The sequence below is a fragment of the Phalangium opilio genome, unplaced genomic scaffold, assembly GCF_054372755.1.
Source record: "Phalangium opilio isolate 3A_F unplaced genomic scaffold, DU_Popi_V2 ptg000024l_1, whole genome shotgun sequence".
NCBI lineage: Eukaryota > Metazoa > Arthropoda > Arachnida > Opiliones > Phalangiidae > Phalangium > Phalangium opilio.
This window is the reverse complement of record NW_028324155.1, coordinates 5,325,057-5,342,920: the sequence shown is the minus strand read 5'-3', so window position 1 is coordinate 5,342,920 and position 17,864 is coordinate 5,325,057. Positions and strand designations below refer to the sequence as shown.

Below are 17,864 nucleotides of genomic sequence, written 5' to 3'. Positions count from 1 at the left end.
CTACGCAACCAAAGAGAATATGAGTCTTGAGTCACTTGCAGCTTGCGTGAAGTTGCGTCGTGGAGCGCGTGATCGAGTGGGCTATGGTTACTGGCCAGATACTTGCCACGGCTTCCCGATAGAGGCGCTGTATGAATTCTTAGGGCGGGATAAATTCTCCATCTAAGGGATAGGATCACGTGACTAACGAAGTTGACTGTAGTACCATCTGTCGTTGAGCAACGAAAATAAATCTCTTATTTTTCTGATTGGATTAGAGTCTGACTCTTGGGGTAAAACCGGTTCTGCGCATGGCAAATTCAAGCCAATAGGGCTATCCCTTTCTCGTCTCAAAACCCGCGAACGAGATCTGAGCCGTTAGAAAAATTCAAAAGATTTGTTGGTTGGGTCTATTCAGAGTTGGGCACTCCTCCTTAGATAGATTTTTTTCCTATCAAACTATCATAGATGGCGAAACTATCAATTCTTCTGGCTATATTTTAGAGTGGAACTCCTTCTTAGATAGATTTTTTTCCTCTCAAACTATCATAGATGGCGGAACTATCAACTCTTCTGACTATATTTTAGACTGACATTGCTGGCTAGATAGATATTTTTCCTCTCAAACTATCATAGATAGCGAAACTATCAACTCTTCTGACTATATTTTAGACTGACACTGCTGGTTAGATAGATATTTTTCCTCTCAAACTATCATATTTGGCGAAACTATCAATTCTTCTAGCTATATTTTAGACGGGCATTATTTGTTAGATAGATTTTTTCCCTCTCAACAAATCATAGATGGTGAAACTATCAAATCTTCCTTCAATATGTTAGATTGGCTCTCATTGTTAGATAGATTTTTTGCCTATCAAATCAAATTGAAATCTTTAGGAACGACTAAATTAATCGATTATTTAATTTCCGGACTTTAAATTTGATTGTTTTCGATCAAACTGATTTGGGCTCTACCTACTTTTACTCTGTTTAATCGATTCCTGATATTTCCTGATTTTGTAGAATTTCTAATATTTTCATATATTCATATAATTTCCATAATCTCATTTCTCAAGTTTGACTTTTAACTGTCTATAGTTCAAAAGCTACTATCCAAACTTTTTCAAATTATTCGCCCTTGATTTAATCTAAACCATCTACTATAAACGGTTAACTAATAATAATTAAAGGCAAAAATTGCAATTAAAACTGTGGGTAATAAAAATCAGAAAATCTACACTTTAATTTATCTAATTCTACGTTTGGATGATTTCGTGGAATCGTTCTTCCTCCTCGAGTAGTCGTTCACATCAGTGACAGCACGGAGCTTCTATATACAAGAAGCTCCGTCTTCACAGTTTGAACTGTTGAACCATCGTTTATTTTATTTTTATTTATTTTTTTTTTTGTTTGAGAGGGTTATAATGACCACCAAGTACAGAATCTTCTTATAGAATAAACCTACACTTGCTAACGTTCAAATATATTAAAAACTTCGATATCATTCAAAAAACGACTTATCTTTCCAGAAATTTTCATAACTATCAAAATTGCCTATCAAAGATTAGCACATAATTTTTTAAAATGAAATCAGAAAACAGATGTCGCCAAATAAACTCACTCAAAGAATCAATTTATTTCTCAAGGAATAATGCCTATCATTTTTTATGATTTCTAAAAGATGGGGTTAGTAGCCAGATCACGTTGAGAATCGATATTTTTCTCTAGAAGATTTCAACGAATCAATGAATCATATCAACTTCGAGTGCACTTTCTAAGCTATCAAACTCAATCGATCATTATAATTCAAATTTTTCTCGAAAATAACTATCAAAATTGATACTTTGATAGGGGCAGATTTAGTTTTCTATCGTATCAAGTGGTAAAACTATCAAATGATATGATAGTGCCCATCTATGGGTCTATTAGGCTACATTTGTGACATTTCAGACAAAATTAAGAGTAACAACGATCTGATAAAGATGGATCGTGCTAATTATGTAGGCGAATGTTTTGCTGAATGTGGAGGAGATATTTATTTGAAATATTTTGAATTTTTTGAAACGTAAGATCAATTATTTCTTAGTATAAAAATAATTATCTAACCCTCTAATATAACTTCGATTACATATTACAGGTATTATCTAGCTTGCAAAAATTATCCAAACACCTGTGATTGCAGGATTTGGTTTATGAATTTCGTCTGTAAAGTGAAAGTTCTAGATGAACTATGTGAAAAGGTAATAGGCAATTTCCACTCATAACCACCCCCACCCCAGTCTAAATCATACGTTAAAAGTTAAAACGCGTATAGAATAGTTTACAAGTTTACACACATGGTGGATTCATACCATTTACACCACCAAAATGGCAGCCAGGCTACCTGGACGACAAAAGCAGACTGGTTTTTGTCCCCCAGGTAGCCCAGGCATCCTGGTGTAAATAGTATGAATCCTCCATGTGTGTAAACTATCTATTTAGTGCAGCGAGAATGGGAAAATTTCTCGAATAGTGAAAGTGTCCAGAAAATTTTGGAATAGAACAGAAATGTAAGTAAAATATTTTATGACTTTAAAGTTCACACCAAATTTCTGAGGTCATTAAATTCTTTTTAGAGTGGAATCCTGCCTATCACCAGAATGTGGAAATGAAACTGGTTCCTATAAAATATTGAATATTAATTAATAAGGGCATTCCACTAATAAATAATTAACTAATATGTAGTGTTAAAAATGATAATAAAAAACTCAATGCAAAGTTTTTGTGATGATATCCCACGTATTTTAAATAATCTTTGGTTAAACCACAACGGATTCATGCTCATAAGAACCATAGCCCACTCGATCACGCGCGTCACGACGCAAGCTGCTCGCGATAGCGCGAGCAGCTTGCGTCGTGACGCGCGTGATCGAGTGGGCTATGTAAGAACATAGGGGAGTCTTAACGCAAGGTCTTAACGCAACTCATCTTGGGAGGGGGGGGGGAAGTAAAATCAGAGACTTTGGATGCCTTGCATTTGTGGAGTTTGGCTTCTCGTAAAATAAAATGTGGCACAATTAGATTGTAAAATCACCACCTTATTTATTTTTAATTAAAAATAAAGAAGGTTGTGGCAGTATGGTATGGTTTGGTTTTCAAAAAACCGAATTTTCTAACACTACGGGAAAATAGGAAAAGGCCAATCTCTATAAAAGTAAAGGCGCGAAAATCTCTAATGAAAATGTCAGGGGTAAAGTTAAAAAAGATCAAGCTTACTTGTTTCTTACCAAGATGGGTTTTATAACTGAAACTAGGACTAAATGATGCAAAATAAATAGTTTATATATTATAATTACATTTCCTTTTATTGACAACTAGCGGTATTTTTTAAAAAAAAAAAAGGTTTTTCGGAAGTTCGGCGGGAAATATTCAAACTTCTGAGTTGATAAACGCCATCTATAGGAAGATAGTCAGCTTCGATTTTGGATAAAAGTCCTTGTTGGTAAATCGGTAAGGTCATTCTTTCGGGATCCCGTACCAGAAGTTGAAGAAGTTAAAATATTTATTCCTTTAAATTTCTAGTGAAATTAAAATGATTGCCCAGCGATCTTTCAACGCCATCCGTCAACTCAGCACTTCGGCTATTCGTCGAAGCGGCGATCATGGACATGGAGGAATTCCCGGAGCTGTAAGTTAAGTTAAGCCTTGGCCATAACTTGGGTGGGGGCCATCCACAAAATACCATAATAAAAATTAAAAATCTAATTCCACTTTTAATTTCATAATAGAATTTGCCATTCCAAATTAAAAACCGATTCAGGTTAACAGCTCTTTTTGTGGTTTTCTTCGGTAGTGGATTCTCTGTCCCCTTTGTTATGTTACGTCACCAACTTTTGAAGAAATAGGTAAGTAGCGTCAAAATTACCAACAACTAATTTACCTAAGTTCTAATTAAAATTTACTTTACAGGAAGTGATGTCACAATTGAACATTTGTGGTATTCTGTGAAGAACTGTACATTTTTATTTGTAATAGATATAATGTTATATTATTGTAGTAAAATAAAAATAATGTAACTTATGGCTTCTTTTTGTTTATACTTTCTTTGTTTTTTCTATTCTACATAATTAAATTAATTTAATACATCATCTATAGACTAATGGCACCCCATGTTATTTCCCCATAGAGCTTAATACAGTCAAAGGCAGAGGGCTGCCATTACCCTATTCATATCATAAGTTTTTGTTTAAAACACTCTATATTAATTATTAAAATTAAATAAGTATTTAATTATATATTCCTTTTGTTTTGTGCCCCACCAATAGAGAAGTTAATTAATTTTATTGGACAACTCGTTAATGAGTCATTTATTTAGGATGTAAGTAAACTCGCAGGCCTTTCCACAACCGCAACTGGAGTTGGCGGAGGAACTTTGGCTAGAATTTGCCTTTCTCTTTCCGCTTGTTTTTCCTTTTGTAATTCCCTTTGTAAAGCCTCTTTCTGCTTATATTCTTGTAGCCTCAAAGATTGCTTCTACAAAAATAAACTTAATTAACTTAATTAACAATTGCTTCTAATTAATTTAATAACAAACCCTAAGCTTTGTTGATCTATCATGTAACATGGCCATATCCTTTTTAATTTGGACGAGTTTGGAATGATATTGCTTGGTTTTGTTAAGCTTAGGATTTAAATTAATGAATTTTAATTAAGATTAATTAATTAACTAATAAGTAAATTAATACTCTTACAATTTCATCTAAGAGGTATTGGTTTTTTATTTCATTAAATTTGACATTCTCTTGTTGAACTGTTTCAATTAGAATTTTTTGTGTTGTGCTGAAATTTTAATGAGGGAATTTATATTCATGGTCTTTTCTGAATAGTTTAAGTGGACATACGTTAGTTCTATTAAGGTCTTTTCAATTTTCTTCAGATCCTTCTCATAAACGGACACTAACCCAGTTGACAAAGCTTTCACAGAATCATCAAAACTAAGACTAGCTAAATTGGGGGGTTAACCTTTGTAAGGAAGGTCCGTTTTCTTGTCACATCATACGCACTTATTTGATTAATTTCTTACCATCACTTCTGTCTGAAGTCCAGGAGCTATTTTCTAGCGTTTTAAACCGGGAATCCTCATCTTCAGAGCTGATATATGGTTCTTTAAGTGGTGTTCCACTTCCACTTCTGGGAGATTCAATGACAAGGCTTAAGTTACTGTCTTTAGTCATCGTTTCGTTTCTTGTTGAAGTTCTTGGTTTATTTAACAGCTGCCATATGAATAAAGACTAAATAGCTGTTTTGAAATTCTCTAAACTTAATTAATGTTTATTAATATTAAAGAATTCCACTGTCTATCTTGTCCATGAACCCTAACGGTACCCAGGAAATATATGGTGGACTTGTGACCAAAATTTACGCGGGTCATTACCCTCCTTGATGGCGCTGTCAAAATATCTAAGGCCTAATTTGATTGGATGGCTCGAAATTTTGAATATTCTTAAGTCACGTGCGTTCGTATTTAAATTTCTAAAATTAAAAAAAATATATAAAACAAGACTTTTAGTTAAAGATCTTCGTTTAAGTTGCCCAATAATCGATTCGAAATGAAAAAGGCTGCTTAAATATTTAAATTTATATTTGAGAACTAAAATATATTCAACTTCAGCTGGTATTCAAAAAAAATTCATAATATATGGGTTAAATCGGAGTTATAGAAACATTTTGGAAAGTTTTTCGTATAGATAAGAAGACGAAGAAAGAGTTGTCGTTTTACATTATTAATCGCAGCTTTCAAGTTACGTAAAAATCATTACATCGTTTTCCGATAGTTAGAGCGCTTTTAAAATTAAACCCTACGGGATACCAAATGCAAAATTACTATTGCCGGCGAAACGAGAAGAATATGTTTTTGAAAAAGGGTTCTGATAAGACGGTTGGAAAGACGCTTGAGAGAATCCCTGGGACGGAAAGACTCATAATAACTACATAATTAATAACGCAATACTTATTCCCGGTTAACTTATGTCACATTCATAATTAAGGAGTATCGAATTTCGATTCGCAAACATTATACGAACAAATTTCTCCGGAAAAATCTTTGTCTTACTAGACAGTTCAGAATAGTTCTTGCAGTCGGACGGAGAGTAAGGTAAATAAAATAATGAACTCCACAGTGACTTTGCTGAGAGTATGTGCCGCGACGGTAAGTGATAATTCGTGTTAATTACATTTAAGGTGGGTTTAACATTTATTATATAATAAAGTGGATGCCATGGATAAATATATCAAAGACGGACGAAAAAGAAATCAAAGCTCAGGGGCCCATGGCAGATATTCTTAATATTTTATCGATGCTGGTTAATTTTAAGTTTGAAGTTTTCACACCGGAAGATGGACAATGGGGTGTTAGATACCCCTCTGGGTATTGGACAGGGATGGTCGGAATGGTTCAGAGAAATGTTAGTAACGCGCAAATAGAACCAGGGTTTGGATTTCTTAATAAAATTTTGTTCTAAACTATAGCAATGCGACATGATACTGGGTCCATTGGCTTCCACCTACCAACGTTCCCTAGTTTTGACATACACGAATCCCCCTTTCATAACTTACTTAGGGATCCTGGGTGGAAGAACTTTTGGTGTCAGTAACAATATGTTTGGCTACTTTTCAGTATTTCAGTTAACAGTGAGTATAGTCTTATAGTTTAATAGTAAATGAGGATAGAAAAAATATATAATTATAAAAATTGTGTACGAGGTTTGGGTCACCCTTCTGGCCTTCATTATCCTAATCTCTGGTTTGACCTTGATGGGTAACACAATTTACGAAGTAACAATGGTCAAACCCACGGTAGATTCTTTAAGTAGTAAACTATGGAAAGTCCGTGCTAAGTACTGGATGTATTTCTTTGAATTTCTAGGGACACTTCTATGCGAATGTAAGCTTAATATTACATAGCGAAATATAAGTATAAATTTCCAAAAACCTTCCGTCACTTCTTCATAGCCACTCCAGAAATGCCTATGGCTCATTCCTCAAGGTTAGTCTTGGCAACTTGGTGGATGGGTGTCATTGTCTTGATGAACACTTTCGGTGGAACTCTGAAGGCTAGTATGTTAATGCAAGAACAAGGGAACAGTATTGACTCCGTCAAGGATCTGGCTGTAAGAACTCGAGTGACTCCTTACGTTTGGAAGGGAACTGCCTACGAAGCTCTAGTCAAAGTTCGCTGAAATTTATCACTGCGAGTTTAACGTTCAGAGTGACGTCATTTGTCTATTGGAAATAGGAATCATCTTCTCCGGAGTTTCAAGCAATCTGGAAACGTATCCACGAAGCTAATGGCACTCTACCCATCAAAGAATTATACAACTTGGAACTGTTGAGGGATGTCCAGCGAGGCAAAAAAGTCATCATAAGCGACCTTCCTACCATGAAATACGCGGCCTCTACTAACTGCGAATTCTTACCGGATGGAGAGTTTTATTTGGCAAAGCAAGAGTTCTTCGGTCATACTTTGGGGATGGCTGTCAGCAAGGCATTCAACAAGACCCTCCTTAGAGAGATAAACAAAAGGTGGTTATCCGCGATTGGTTAATAAATTAAATTACTAATTTGCTATTTTCATAAATAGAATTCGCTGGTTGGTCGAAAGTACCTTGGTAGATCGGTGGGTCACTAGACAATTCGGAGATTTGGACCGATGCGTCGCGAAAGGTGGTTCCGAACACAAAATGTTAGGATTGGGCGATTTGTCGGCCATTTTCTATTTGTGGATATTATGTTTAGGGGTTAGTGTGTGTTCGTTAATTATCGAAAGCGTTTGCGGTAACAAGAAAGGTCACTTTTGTCGCTATTGTAAACTACCCAAGCCTTGCCGACCACGTCGCCGGAGAAGAAGGAGACGTCAATACAACTCCTCCGCGGCCATCTCATATTCTAATCACTTAATTCTGCAGATGTTGCAGAATAAACAACGCCCGGTTGATGGGCTCAATTCACTAAATGCTAAAAGAAGACCTTCAAGAATAAACTTACCAATTCCTTTAAAATAAATATCTTTAAATTGTACGCTATTAAACAACCATTATGATATAAAAATCACTTAAATTTTATTATTTTACATTAAAAGTTTGTGCGTAGGCCTAAAGCCAACATTTAAAATCACCGAAAATTTTACGAATTGAAGACTTAAGCGGCATTCCGCGTAATCCATGGAAGAAACATGCGGACATTGGCGTAAACACCCGGAAATCCAGGAGTGGCGCATCTCTTACCAAAAGATACAACACCCATTAAATAATAGCGACTTTCTCGACCAACCATAACCAGAGGACCGCCCGAATCACCCTACAAGGAGATATAAATCAGTAAACAATTACTTCAGGTACTTCAGAAGTTACCTTACCTGGCAAGAATCTTTATCTCCGTCTTCAGTTCCCGCGCATAAATACTCATTGGTAATTGGTACATCATTTCGATAAGTAGTTCGACACTTTCCTTCCTCCCACACGGGGATTTCAACTTCCATTAAAACATTACTGCTAGGACCATCTTTAAAATGAACTAATTAGCCTCTAGATTTTTAGGAAACCTTCAAAATCCGATTGTACTCACTGAATTCAGTAGTTCCCCAGCCGGCAACGAACGCTTTCCTGTCCACTAAATTATCCGTCCTCAAACTATCGTATGGCAAACATACAGGTTGAATTCGACTGGAAAACGTTGCCTTTCTGGCAAGTTTCAGGACAGCAATATCGTTCTTGTAGGTGCGACGATCAAAATTTTCATGACGTTTAACGGTTGTTACTGGAATGTCCACGGCTTCGTCGTTGTCTTGATTTAAATCGTGTTCACCGAGACGCGCAGTGAAGGCAGTTGCCGGTAGTCTAAAAATAGAGTTCGTTGAAATTGAGTTAATAAAACTAATAGCCCATTGCTTAGATGTCCATCAAACGATGTCGCTAAAAATAATTGAACTAATCTTAAAGCGGATTAAGGCATCAACTAACATTTTTCCATCATCTTTCGTAACACAATGTGCGGCTGTGATAACGGTATCCGGAGTAACCAATGCTCCTCCACAATCGGCACTCTTCACGCCGCGTTCTTCGATGTATAAAGCGACCTTTAGCATATAATCACTTATAAAAACCCGAAAACTTGAAAGAGGATGTTATTTAAAAATGCTAATCTTACGATCCATGGCCAAGCGCCAGCTTCTGACTCGTGACCTCCAACGATTCTACGAGCTGTTACGTTGCTTCGACCACATTCTAATAAACAACGTAATAAAACTCAAAATAATATCCCACAGACCCGGATAAGGTTGAATTACTTACCTCTTGGAAGGAACCTTGGTTTATCTTCTTGTCTGTCGGGGTTCACGGGAGTTACGGGTGGTCGTGGTCTAGGAGTAGGTCTAACAGTTGGCGTAGGTCTAGGTCGCGACGTTGGTCTTTCTGTTGGAGTAGGTCTTGGCCTAGGTCTCTGAGTAGGTGTCGGGACTGGTCGAGGTGTTGGCCTGTTGTTAATTGGGCAACAAACTCGGGGTTCGAATCGTTCGTATCCACAAACGAATCTTCTTAATCTATTATAATTGGGTTCGCGAAGAAGCCGAGGACAATCGGTGATTTTGACACATCTACCGATACCGACGGGAGAATTATCGCAATCTCCTCTAATTACGGGACCGGAAGTACTGCCAATGGGCTCGTCATCATCCGGAAATACAACTGCGAATGTTTAGGGAGACTTTTGTTAAACTCTACAAAACGGGATCTCTTTTTAAAACTATAGAATTTCTAATATACACGCCCTACATTTTAAACATTTTTAATGTACCCCATGTGAAATACCGTTATCTATCCTTGATCTAAATTAAAGTAATGTCTACGGGTAATTTTTCGCGAGACGATGATTCGAAGAAATGAGTAAAAACTTTCGAATGACAATTTTTTTGTTTCAGTCTAACCTAACGCAAATAACAAGCGAAAAAAAGGATTACCCGCCTTTGTACGTAGTCTAGAGTAAGACTGAACAGATTCATATAATAAGACTTTCTTGTATTTACGTTGAAAAATTTACACTTGACATGAAAACATTTTTAACACACGAAACCATAATATTAACGAGTTGAAAAATAAATAATATAACCAATATTTGAATATTTAGAGATATAAAAATGAAGTGGAAATACGTCAACATGAGTAAGATTAATGTCACGTCTCATTTCTTGGAGATTGGGAAGTAAAAAAAAGAACCAAAAAAATAAAATTTATCGACTTAAACTTAATTAGCACGCGGTAATGGAAAACCAATAATAGGAGTGTCAACTTCGTGACAGTATTTTGTGTGAAATAAATTATTAAAATACAATTCATACCTTGCCTTCTTGGACGAAATTCACCATAGTTTGCTGCTGAATGTTGAACGAAGTAAAACAATGAAATGAGTCCCACTATCGCGAATTTTGTGACTAGACGATCCATATTTTATCACGAACAGCTTGAAGACATGTGATTATATTTTAGAACAAATAGTTTTTTTTTTCCCCTAATGACTTCGCAGGCGCTAGTTTAGTATTTCAACGTCAAGCGTTAAATCCTCGAGTTGGCGTTAGAATAAACCACTTTTATTATCCGAAGAAACTAACATGTTTAATGGTTTTTATTTATAAAGGACGAGTCAGTTGGTAATACCGACTTCTTCGAAGAAAATTTAATAGAAACCAGTTCTAGTGGCGTAACGTAAAAAGAAATCCCTACCTTCTATGATTACGGAATACAAATGCCTTGACTTGACGTAATATTCAAGGGCGCCAAATCTCTCCCGCCTGTTTTAGTCTTCCCCTAAAGTAAATTAATTTCATCTCTACGCATGGTAAACCACTTTATTCCTCGGTTTTGAAAAAAAGGGTTAAAGTACTAACTCCGTGACTAAAAATAAAAAAAGTGGTATTCTTCGCAATTTTTTAACAAGTATAAAAATAACCCAAAAAACTATTAAATCCTATTGTCATTGTAATTAAATTTCGATGGGAAATTTCAATTTCTAAAGAAATATTTTTTATGCCCCTTTTTCTTGGAATTATTTTATTTTTTTCGAAAATCGGATGTGATGTGAGGTAAATAACTTTTGGGAGTGAGTCAAACATAGCGAAATAATGTTGTTTAAATTTTATTGGTAATTTTATTTCTTTTAAGAACTGATTTAAATATGTCGGCAATTTTGTTTGCAAAATTACAATTTGTAATTTCAACGTTTCAAATTCCCTTTTTAACTAAAAAAAACTCCAAAATTTGGAGAAAATTGTCGCATTTGGAAAGTTTCGTTTTTTTAACCTTTGGCGCCAATTATCTATTTTTCGCGCCCTTTTCTTAGCCAATCCGGAAACGTTTTCCCGCCATAATTTAATTCAGTTCGTGAACAATTACAAAATATACCAATTTCTTCGAAGATTAAACTGAAAATATACGAGAGAAGAGGCGTACTGTATACTTAATAAATTGTTCAATAAAAATCAAAACCTTTGGAATGTTGAACTAATAATATTTTTTCATTGTTGGTTATTTAAACAGAGTTTACCTACGCAATAACAACTTTTAAAGCACCTTTAAACTGCCACATAAGCTACATTTAACATATTATCAACATATTTGCCGAAATAAATAACACTTACCATGAGTTAATAAGAGAAATACTAAACATTAACTCATGGTAACACTAGAACGTTGTTGAGCATTAATTTACTTGTAAATAAGAACTAAATCAGACTCAGAAGTCCAGTTGTGTCTTATTTGAAGCAAGAAGTGATATCTAGTTTATTAGGGAGAAGGTGGGTGTAAGATGCCTAAGTATTCGCGCGCCATAGTCCCAGTCCCCCTTTCAAAATACAAGGGGGACGTAAAAGGAGGCCGGGCTATTTCGCATCTCCTCAGTCGGAAAATACGTAATTTTTGTCATTTGCGTGGTGCTGACGTGAGTTTTCAAGAACCAATGAGATGCTGGTTGTAATTTAGAGGCGGGGATTAAATCCGGACCTACTATACGTTTGGACTGGAGATAAAGCTGGAAATGTGGCGAATTTACACCTTCTCCCTAGTAAACTAGATATCACTTCTTGTTTGAAGTAATTTCTTAAATGTTTGTTTTTAGGCCTTTCCCTATATTACTTACTAATTAATATATACAAAACTTTAGGTCCTAAACAATCAGGAACTCGGTAAAAGTAAAATTATAGATATCTATATAAAACATACGGGTTTTTTTGTTTCCTTTTTAATATATTTACAAGACAAAATGCTTAATTAATTTATTCCGCAAATATTTTATAACTATTTACGACTTAATAGTTTGGCGCGAAAAATGTTATAAGAAATCATTATTTACCCCGATAAAATTAAACAAAACAAGACAAGAGAGTACCCGAAATATTGTTTTGTTAAATTGCTTTAGCTGTATCGAAAATTGGACCAGATAGTTATAAGCCTTAGTTATAAGTGTTATATGTAAGTTTTAACCAGTGTATTGAAAAATGCTTTACGAACGTGTGTAATTAAATTGTTTCTTTCCTCAAAAATTTACATTTATCTCAATGATTATGAAAAAGTAACTGGAAGGAATTTAAAAAATATATAGATACGTACGAATACCTATAGATATAGATATAGCTAGCCTAAAAAATAAGATTTCTTATCGGTTGATAATGATAACGTATTTTACAATTATTTTTTTTTGATCCCTTGATCAAAATAAGAGTTTTCAGTTTTGTCTGCTTTGAATATATTTTATATAGAAAGGAAAGAAAATATATATAGGCCTATATGGGTCGATTATTAATAATTATTAATAAAGACTAAGATCGTTGTAAGGGTTCGTGACTAAAATAAGGAGCCGACTCGTGATCTAGTAATGTATGACACACAGTACATACTCTAAATGGCCGCTTTTTTGGGCCGCTATGAACAATTTTAGAAGAACAATTCGAGCAGAATATTTTACCACAGTGATTGCAATGATGCTATTTGATAATAAAAAAGTTAATTTAATTCAAATTAAGGAAATTAAAAAGAAACTAAAGAACTTTACTCTAAATCCTGAAAATCCTAACTAAATCTTACCTTTTCTTTATGAGTTTCAAAAACTTTTTCGCATCCATTACATTGTCTTACATCATCATCATGTTGCCATCGAACTTCTTTAACAGACTGTCGAATTTTTTCTAATTCCATCTAATTAAAGAAATTAACTCAAGGACATTAATAATTAATTAACTCTAATTAAATATATAATTTACCTGCAAAGTTTGGGATAATTTTACAAAATCCCTTTGAACCGTTTCACTATTATCTAAATCCTTTTGAAGGCTCTGAACTTTGGCTTTTAATTCTTGAGATTCAGTTTCAAATGTAACCTAAGTTAAACAATGAAGAATTAAAGAGTTAAATTAATTAATAAGAGTTAATTTAAGTCTCACGCATACTTTAGCGGCGGTAACTTTACTCAATTCCAATTTAATTTCATTTAAAACTTTGGTATTTTTGGACAAATCTTCTTGAGTTTTACTTAAAACTTTCTCCATCTCCTTAATCCTCTTTCTTTCGTGAATTAAATCATTATTATAAGAAGCTGAATTGAAAATGTAACGTGTTAAGTAATTATTAAGTAATTAATAAATAAATCAATTAGTATGAAATGAAAAGCGTGCAACGTGCAATTGAGTCAAGTCAAGTACTCTAATGTTTTATTAAGTTAAAGAAACCAACTAAGAATTTTAAGAACAATTAAAAAGAAAACGGTAGAAAACAATTTAAATAATCATTCCGAGTCATAAAGATAGAGGTTAATACCTGCTTGTTCCCTCATCTTTTTAATTTCTTCATTAAGTGTCAATTCAGTTGCTTCCCGCATCTCTTTATCACCTTGCAACTGTTGACGTAAAAACAAATTTTCACTTTCAACTTGCTCTTTTCGAGTTAAAACGATTATAAGTTGGTCTCGTTGTTTAAGGTACTCAAATTGCATCTCCTAATTAAAATTATAATCGAATTTAAATTAAACAAACGCGTTAATTCTTAATTATAATATTACAATGATTAAGTTAAAGTTATACTTCAGCTGTGTTGGGAAGATCAATTTCATCACGTTGCATATCTTCAGCAGTTCTTACATTTCTACCGAGTAACGAATCATTTTCTTCATTTAATCTATCAACTTCTTGTTTAATTTGATCTCTTTGATTAATTAAACGTTTCTGAAATTGTTAGTTACAAACCATGATTACTTTAATAAATGTTATCATGTAACCGCTACTTCCTTAAATTCTCCCTTACCAATTCCTCAGCAATTTCATTTTGATAAGCGCAATAAGTGTCTTTCAAGGTATTAAACATTTTTTCAGAATCTTCGACTTGTTTAAAAACTTCGGAAACTTGTTTCTCGCAATTTTCAGTAGCTGATGAATATTTTTGTTCCAAATCTTTCCGGAAAGCTTGTTCCTTTTGAATATCTTGCTTTAACCTTTCAATTGCTCTTTGTAACTTGCTTCTTTCAGCTAAATGATCCTGTTCAGATTTTTGAACTTGTTGTAGCTGCAATTCGTAATTGTGGCACATTGAACACGATTCGCTTAATTTTTCCCGGGCTTTTGTCAGTTCTTCTTCGAGCAATTGCCATTCTTCTTCGCTAACAAGCCTCTTGCCTAACATTTGCTGAGGAGCGTAATCAGCTTTAGCTCCTTCTAATAAGGAACTTCTGGCTTCTAACTCTGGAGTTAAATCTGGAAATATAAAAACAATTAAAAACGTAATTAACTGAAAGAAAAGTTTAACAGTACTGAAAGCAATAATTAGTTAATTATTAATTATACCAGCTAAAGCATTGACTTGATCCTGGGTAAGGGAATGAGGAGATTTACGTTGAACTTGAGGACTGCTCGATGACGTTGCAACAATGTCAAGAGACTCAAAACCAGCTAAAGAAACTGATTCCGGGTTCTGACTAGAGTCGAGTTTATCTTTCCTGAGATCATCGTAACTAGAGGAAAGTTCTCTGATGTCTGTACTGGAGTGAGACCTCTGAAGTTTAACTTTACGTGAGGGTGGAGTTACCGCTTCTTTTGAGGTGTTTAATTCGTTTGTTGAAGTAGGAATTGGTTCTGTTACACCAAAGCTCAAGTTTTCAGGTGCGCTTCTGGCGACTGTTTTCTAAATTTGGTAATTAATTAGTAAAACAATTAAACAAACTAAAGGGATCAAGATGGGTGGGGGGGAATTAATCAAATTACATCTCCGTAGTAAGCTTGGTCAGTTTGATCCAACCCTTTAGGACTAGAAGTTAGTTTTCTTTTCATTAGAGGAGAAACTGAGGAGGCGTTTGTAGAGACTGAGGCAGCTACTGAAAAATTAAAATTATAGTAGTACTAAATTAAGTTGTTACGGGAATATATTTTACCTTGGAGCTGCTCAGGTTTGGCTTTCACACTTTTCAGAGTTTTTTCTTTAAGTAGAGCTAGTTCATCCTTTTTCTTTTTAACTTGAACTTGGCGTAATTGTTCAGGTGTTAAAACACTTTGCATTCTACACAAATCCATGAACTGCAACCTCTGAGCTTCTAGGAACTGATCATTGGCCATTTGCCATGTTTTTTTCAAAGCTCCGTGGTCCCTTTTTTCAGTTTCCAAAAGTTTACAAACTTCAAAGAAAAACTTAATTAGTTTTAATTTCAAATAATTAAGAATAGAGTAATGTCAGCGCTACGTATTGCAACGTCACTCCATAGTGTAATCTCGGTAGAGAGGGGAAAAACCAGTTTATCCCTCCCTTTAGGCGCGCTTTTGTAAGAGGGAATACTGAGCGCGCTTGTTAGGGGGGGGGATGACACGTAGCTTGGAGATAGAAGGGAGTGACGTTGCTGTACCTAGCGCCGATACAACTCTCCATGCTCCGTGTCATCCCCCCTAACAAGCGCGCTCAGTATTCCCTCTTACAAAAGCGCGCTTAAAGGGAGGGATAAACTGCTTTTTTCCCCTCTCTACCGAGATTACTCTATAGTTCAGATACCTTCTTCTAATTCTTTCTTAAGTCTATCCATGTCTTCTTGCATGACTGTCTTTTGAGTGTTCAAGACAGCTACATACATTTCCAAGTCACTACGAGAAGCCTTTTCAGCTTGCAAACCTTGACTGAGAGTCATTAGCTGTGAAAAACATCTTTAATCAAAGAGTTTCGTGAAATTTCTTGACTTTATTAATTAATTTCAATACCTTATCGTCTAAATGCTCTAACATTTCAGAAGGGGTTTTCCCCGAAACCATTTCCGCTAAAGAATTTGAACCTAAACCACTGACTAGTCCCGAGAAGGCTTTTTCATACATTTGAACTTGATTATCAGTGGAACGTAATTTATCTTTAAGAGCTTTGATCTCTTCTTCTAAAGGAACAACTAATGATCTTAACATTTCAGTTTCTTCTTGGGCCTAAATTAACATATGGAATTAAATAAAAATAATTAAAAAAAGCCGAGTCATGCACCTACCTTTCTCATACTCTCTTCAAGATTTTCAGTACTATCACTTTGAATTCCCAAGAAAGCATTAGGCCCAGTTAAACCCCCTACTTTTTGCTTTAGAGATTTAGTTACAGTTGAAAATACTCCTTCATGCCCAGATGGATTTTTAAACTCTGATAATTCTTCCTCTAACTTTTCATTCAACTGTTGCAATCTAGCTATTTCTTTTTCCATATTTTTAGCAGATTGCAAGGTATCTATAGGATACCGTGATCTTAAAACCTAAATAACTTAAATCAAAGTGTAAAACTTACCATCCATGATGTGTTGGAATGAGGCTTTTTCTTCCTCACATCTTCTACGTTCACCTTCTATCTCATTCTCTTTTTCACATTCAGCTACACAAATAAGTGACCTGGCATCATCTAGCTCTCTTTGAAGCTCCTTATTTTTCTCTTCCAAAGATTTTTTCTCCTCTGTAATGACTGAATTAAGACATATTCAACAAGAAAAGGAAGATGACAAACCCCACCTTCTTGTTGAAGATACATTTCTTTAAACTTTGCCCTTTTCTGCCCAAAATCATTTTCTAATTCCGTTTTTTCCTTCATCATTTCTTTTTCTCTTAATTCGAGTTGTTTAATTTTAGCTTGCAAGACCTTGATATCTGCGTTCCAAATGGTTAAAATGACAATAACAAGACAAGTACATGATGATGTACGTCAATTGATAGAAATTACCATCTGTTTTCACAGAATCAAGGTTTTCTTCGGATAGTTCGTTATTTTCTTCCATGTTTAACGTTACTTTCAATTACTTAGTATTTAATGCTTTAATTTAATACTTAATAGCAATTCACTTGGGTGCGGAAAAAGCCAAAAAGTATTGGCATTTGTCAAGGAAGATAGGGATTCGATTCATTCGAATCGGACCTTGGCACGTGCTAAGCCTTTGTCTTGTCTTTTAAAAAAATTCCGCCTCCGAATTAATAATTATCTCAACCGCGAAATAAAAATCACAAATTGGCAGTTTTTAAACGCTGATAATATTGTCTTTATTGATAATTTTCATAATTAACAATACTTTACATACTCATTTTTATCATGATGGAAGCAGAAGCCAACTACGCAGGGATGCCAGATTGAAAACCTTCAACCCGCCAAAATCAAATTGGAAACAAGCCCAAAAAACCGCCAATCGGTGTTTCGAAAAGAAGCCCAAAAACTGCCTAAGATCTAAACTATCCAGCCCAAAAACAAACCAAAAATTTATCGTGAAAATTTGAAATTATTTTTTTTTTAGAAATTTTAATTCAAATTCTATACTGACACCATTTTTAAAACCCAAAACAAAATGAAATCATTTTATTTAACCATAAATTATAAGCCGCT

The 17,864-nt window shown here is 34.6% G+C and overlaps 6 protein-coding genes across 9 annotated transcripts; 3 read left to right on the top strand and 3 right to left on the bottom strand.

The window, feature by feature from the left end:
• Nucleotides 1-2,736, top strand: LOC149692403 (uncharacterized). The gene is made up of 5 exons (XM_089868148.1): nt 1-394; nt 1,907-2,044; nt 2,117-2,219; nt 2,461-2,528; nt 2,595-2,736. Exons 2-5 carry the CDS (start codon nt 1,962-1,964, stop codon nt 2,662-2,664), a joined length of 324 nt encoding a protein of 107 aa, XP_089724274.1. The 5' UTR covers nt 1-394; nt 1,907-1,961; the 3' UTR covers nt 2,665-2,736.
• Nucleotides 2,737-3,354: 618 nt separating this feature from the next.
• LOC149692402 (cytochrome c oxidase subunit 7C, mitochondrial-like) lies at nt 3,355-4,038 on the top strand. Of its 2 annotated transcripts, XM_089868151.1 has the most exons (4): nt 3,355-3,468; nt 3,541-3,646; nt 3,747-3,863; nt 3,928-4,038. In XM_089868151.1, the coding sequence occupies exons 2-3, from the start codon at nt 3,551-3,553 to the stop codon at nt 3,861-3,863; spliced, it is 213 nt and encodes a 70-aa protein (XP_089724277.1). In that variant the 5' UTR covers nt 3,355-3,468; nt 3,541-3,550; the 3' UTR covers nt 3,928-4,038. The 2 variants fall into 2 exon arrangements, with proteins under 2 accessions (XP_089724277.1, XP_089724278.1); XM_089868152.1 differs by lacking the exon at nt 3,355-3,468 and having other exon boundaries at nt 3,475-3,646; nt 3,747-3,867; nt 3,932-4,038.
• On the bottom strand, nt 3,950-5,364 carry Pldn (biogenesis of lysosomal organelles complex 1 subunit pallidin). The gene is made up of 5 exons (XM_089868147.1): nt 5,042-5,364; nt 4,860-4,962; nt 4,710-4,797; nt 4,553-4,639; nt 3,950-4,491 (listed from the first exon to the last, which is right to left on the bottom strand). The coding sequence occupies exons 1-5, from the start codon at nt 5,190-5,192 to the stop codon at nt 4,330-4,332; spliced, it is 591 nt and encodes a 196-aa protein (XP_089724273.1). The 5' UTR covers nt 5,193-5,364; the 3' UTR covers nt 3,950-4,329.
• Nucleotides 5,365-5,464: 100 nt separating this feature from the next.
• LOC149692400 (glutamate receptor ionotropic, kainate 2-like) lies at nt 5,465-8,018 on the top strand. The gene is made up of 7 exons (XM_089868139.1): nt 5,465-6,166; nt 6,228-6,422; nt 6,487-6,648; nt 6,721-6,901; nt 6,970-7,187; nt 7,253-7,539; nt 7,598-8,018. Exons 1-7 carry the CDS (start codon nt 6,125-6,127, stop codon nt 8,016-8,018), a joined length of 1,506 nt encoding a protein of 501 aa, XP_089724265.1. The 5' UTR covers nt 5,465-6,124.
• A 32-nt stretch (nt 8,019-8,050) lies between these two features.
• LOC149692399 (proclotting enzyme-like) lies at nt 8,051-11,004 on the bottom strand. Its single transcript, XM_089868140.1, has 8 exons — nt 10,731-11,004; nt 10,349-10,470; nt 9,306-9,698; nt 9,163-9,239; nt 8,976-9,091; nt 8,581-8,852; nt 8,372-8,517; nt 8,051-8,313 (listed from the first exon to the last, which is right to left on the bottom strand). Exons 2-8 carry the CDS (start codon nt 10,452-10,454, stop codon nt 8,155-8,157), a joined length of 1,269 nt encoding a protein of 422 aa, XP_089724266.1. The 5' UTR covers nt 10,455-10,470; nt 10,731-11,004; the 3' UTR covers nt 8,051-8,154.
• Nucleotides 11,005-11,126: 122 nt separating this feature from the next.
• Nucleotides 11,127-17,605, bottom strand: LOC149692398 (rab GTPase-binding effector protein 1-like). 3 transcript variants are annotated; one of them, XM_089868134.1, is made up of 17 exons: nt 17,406-17,605; nt 17,214-17,316; nt 17,006-17,140; nt 16,788-16,949; nt 16,501-16,730; nt 16,229-16,441; nt 16,026-16,161; nt 15,418-15,657; nt 15,251-15,360; nt 14,834-15,170; nt 14,298-14,743; nt 14,078-14,218; nt 13,815-13,992; nt 13,448-13,593; nt 13,262-13,378; nt 13,086-13,196; nt 11,127-12,985 (listed from the first exon to the last, which is right to left on the bottom strand). In XM_089868134.1, exons 2-17 carry the CDS (start codon nt 17,266-17,268, stop codon nt 12,821-12,823), a joined length of 2,922 nt encoding a protein of 973 aa, XP_089724260.1. In that variant the 5' UTR covers nt 17,269-17,316; nt 17,406-17,605; the 3' UTR covers nt 11,127-12,820. The 3 variants fall into 3 exon arrangements, with proteins under 3 accessions (XP_089724260.1, XP_089724259.1, XP_089724261.1); XM_089868133.1 differs by lacking the exon at nt 17,406-17,605 and having other exon boundaries at nt 17,214-17,387; XM_089868135.1 differs by lacking the exon at nt 17,406-17,605 and having other exon boundaries at nt 15,251-15,357; nt 17,214-17,387.
• Nucleotides 17,606-17,864: the final 259 nt, after the last annotated feature.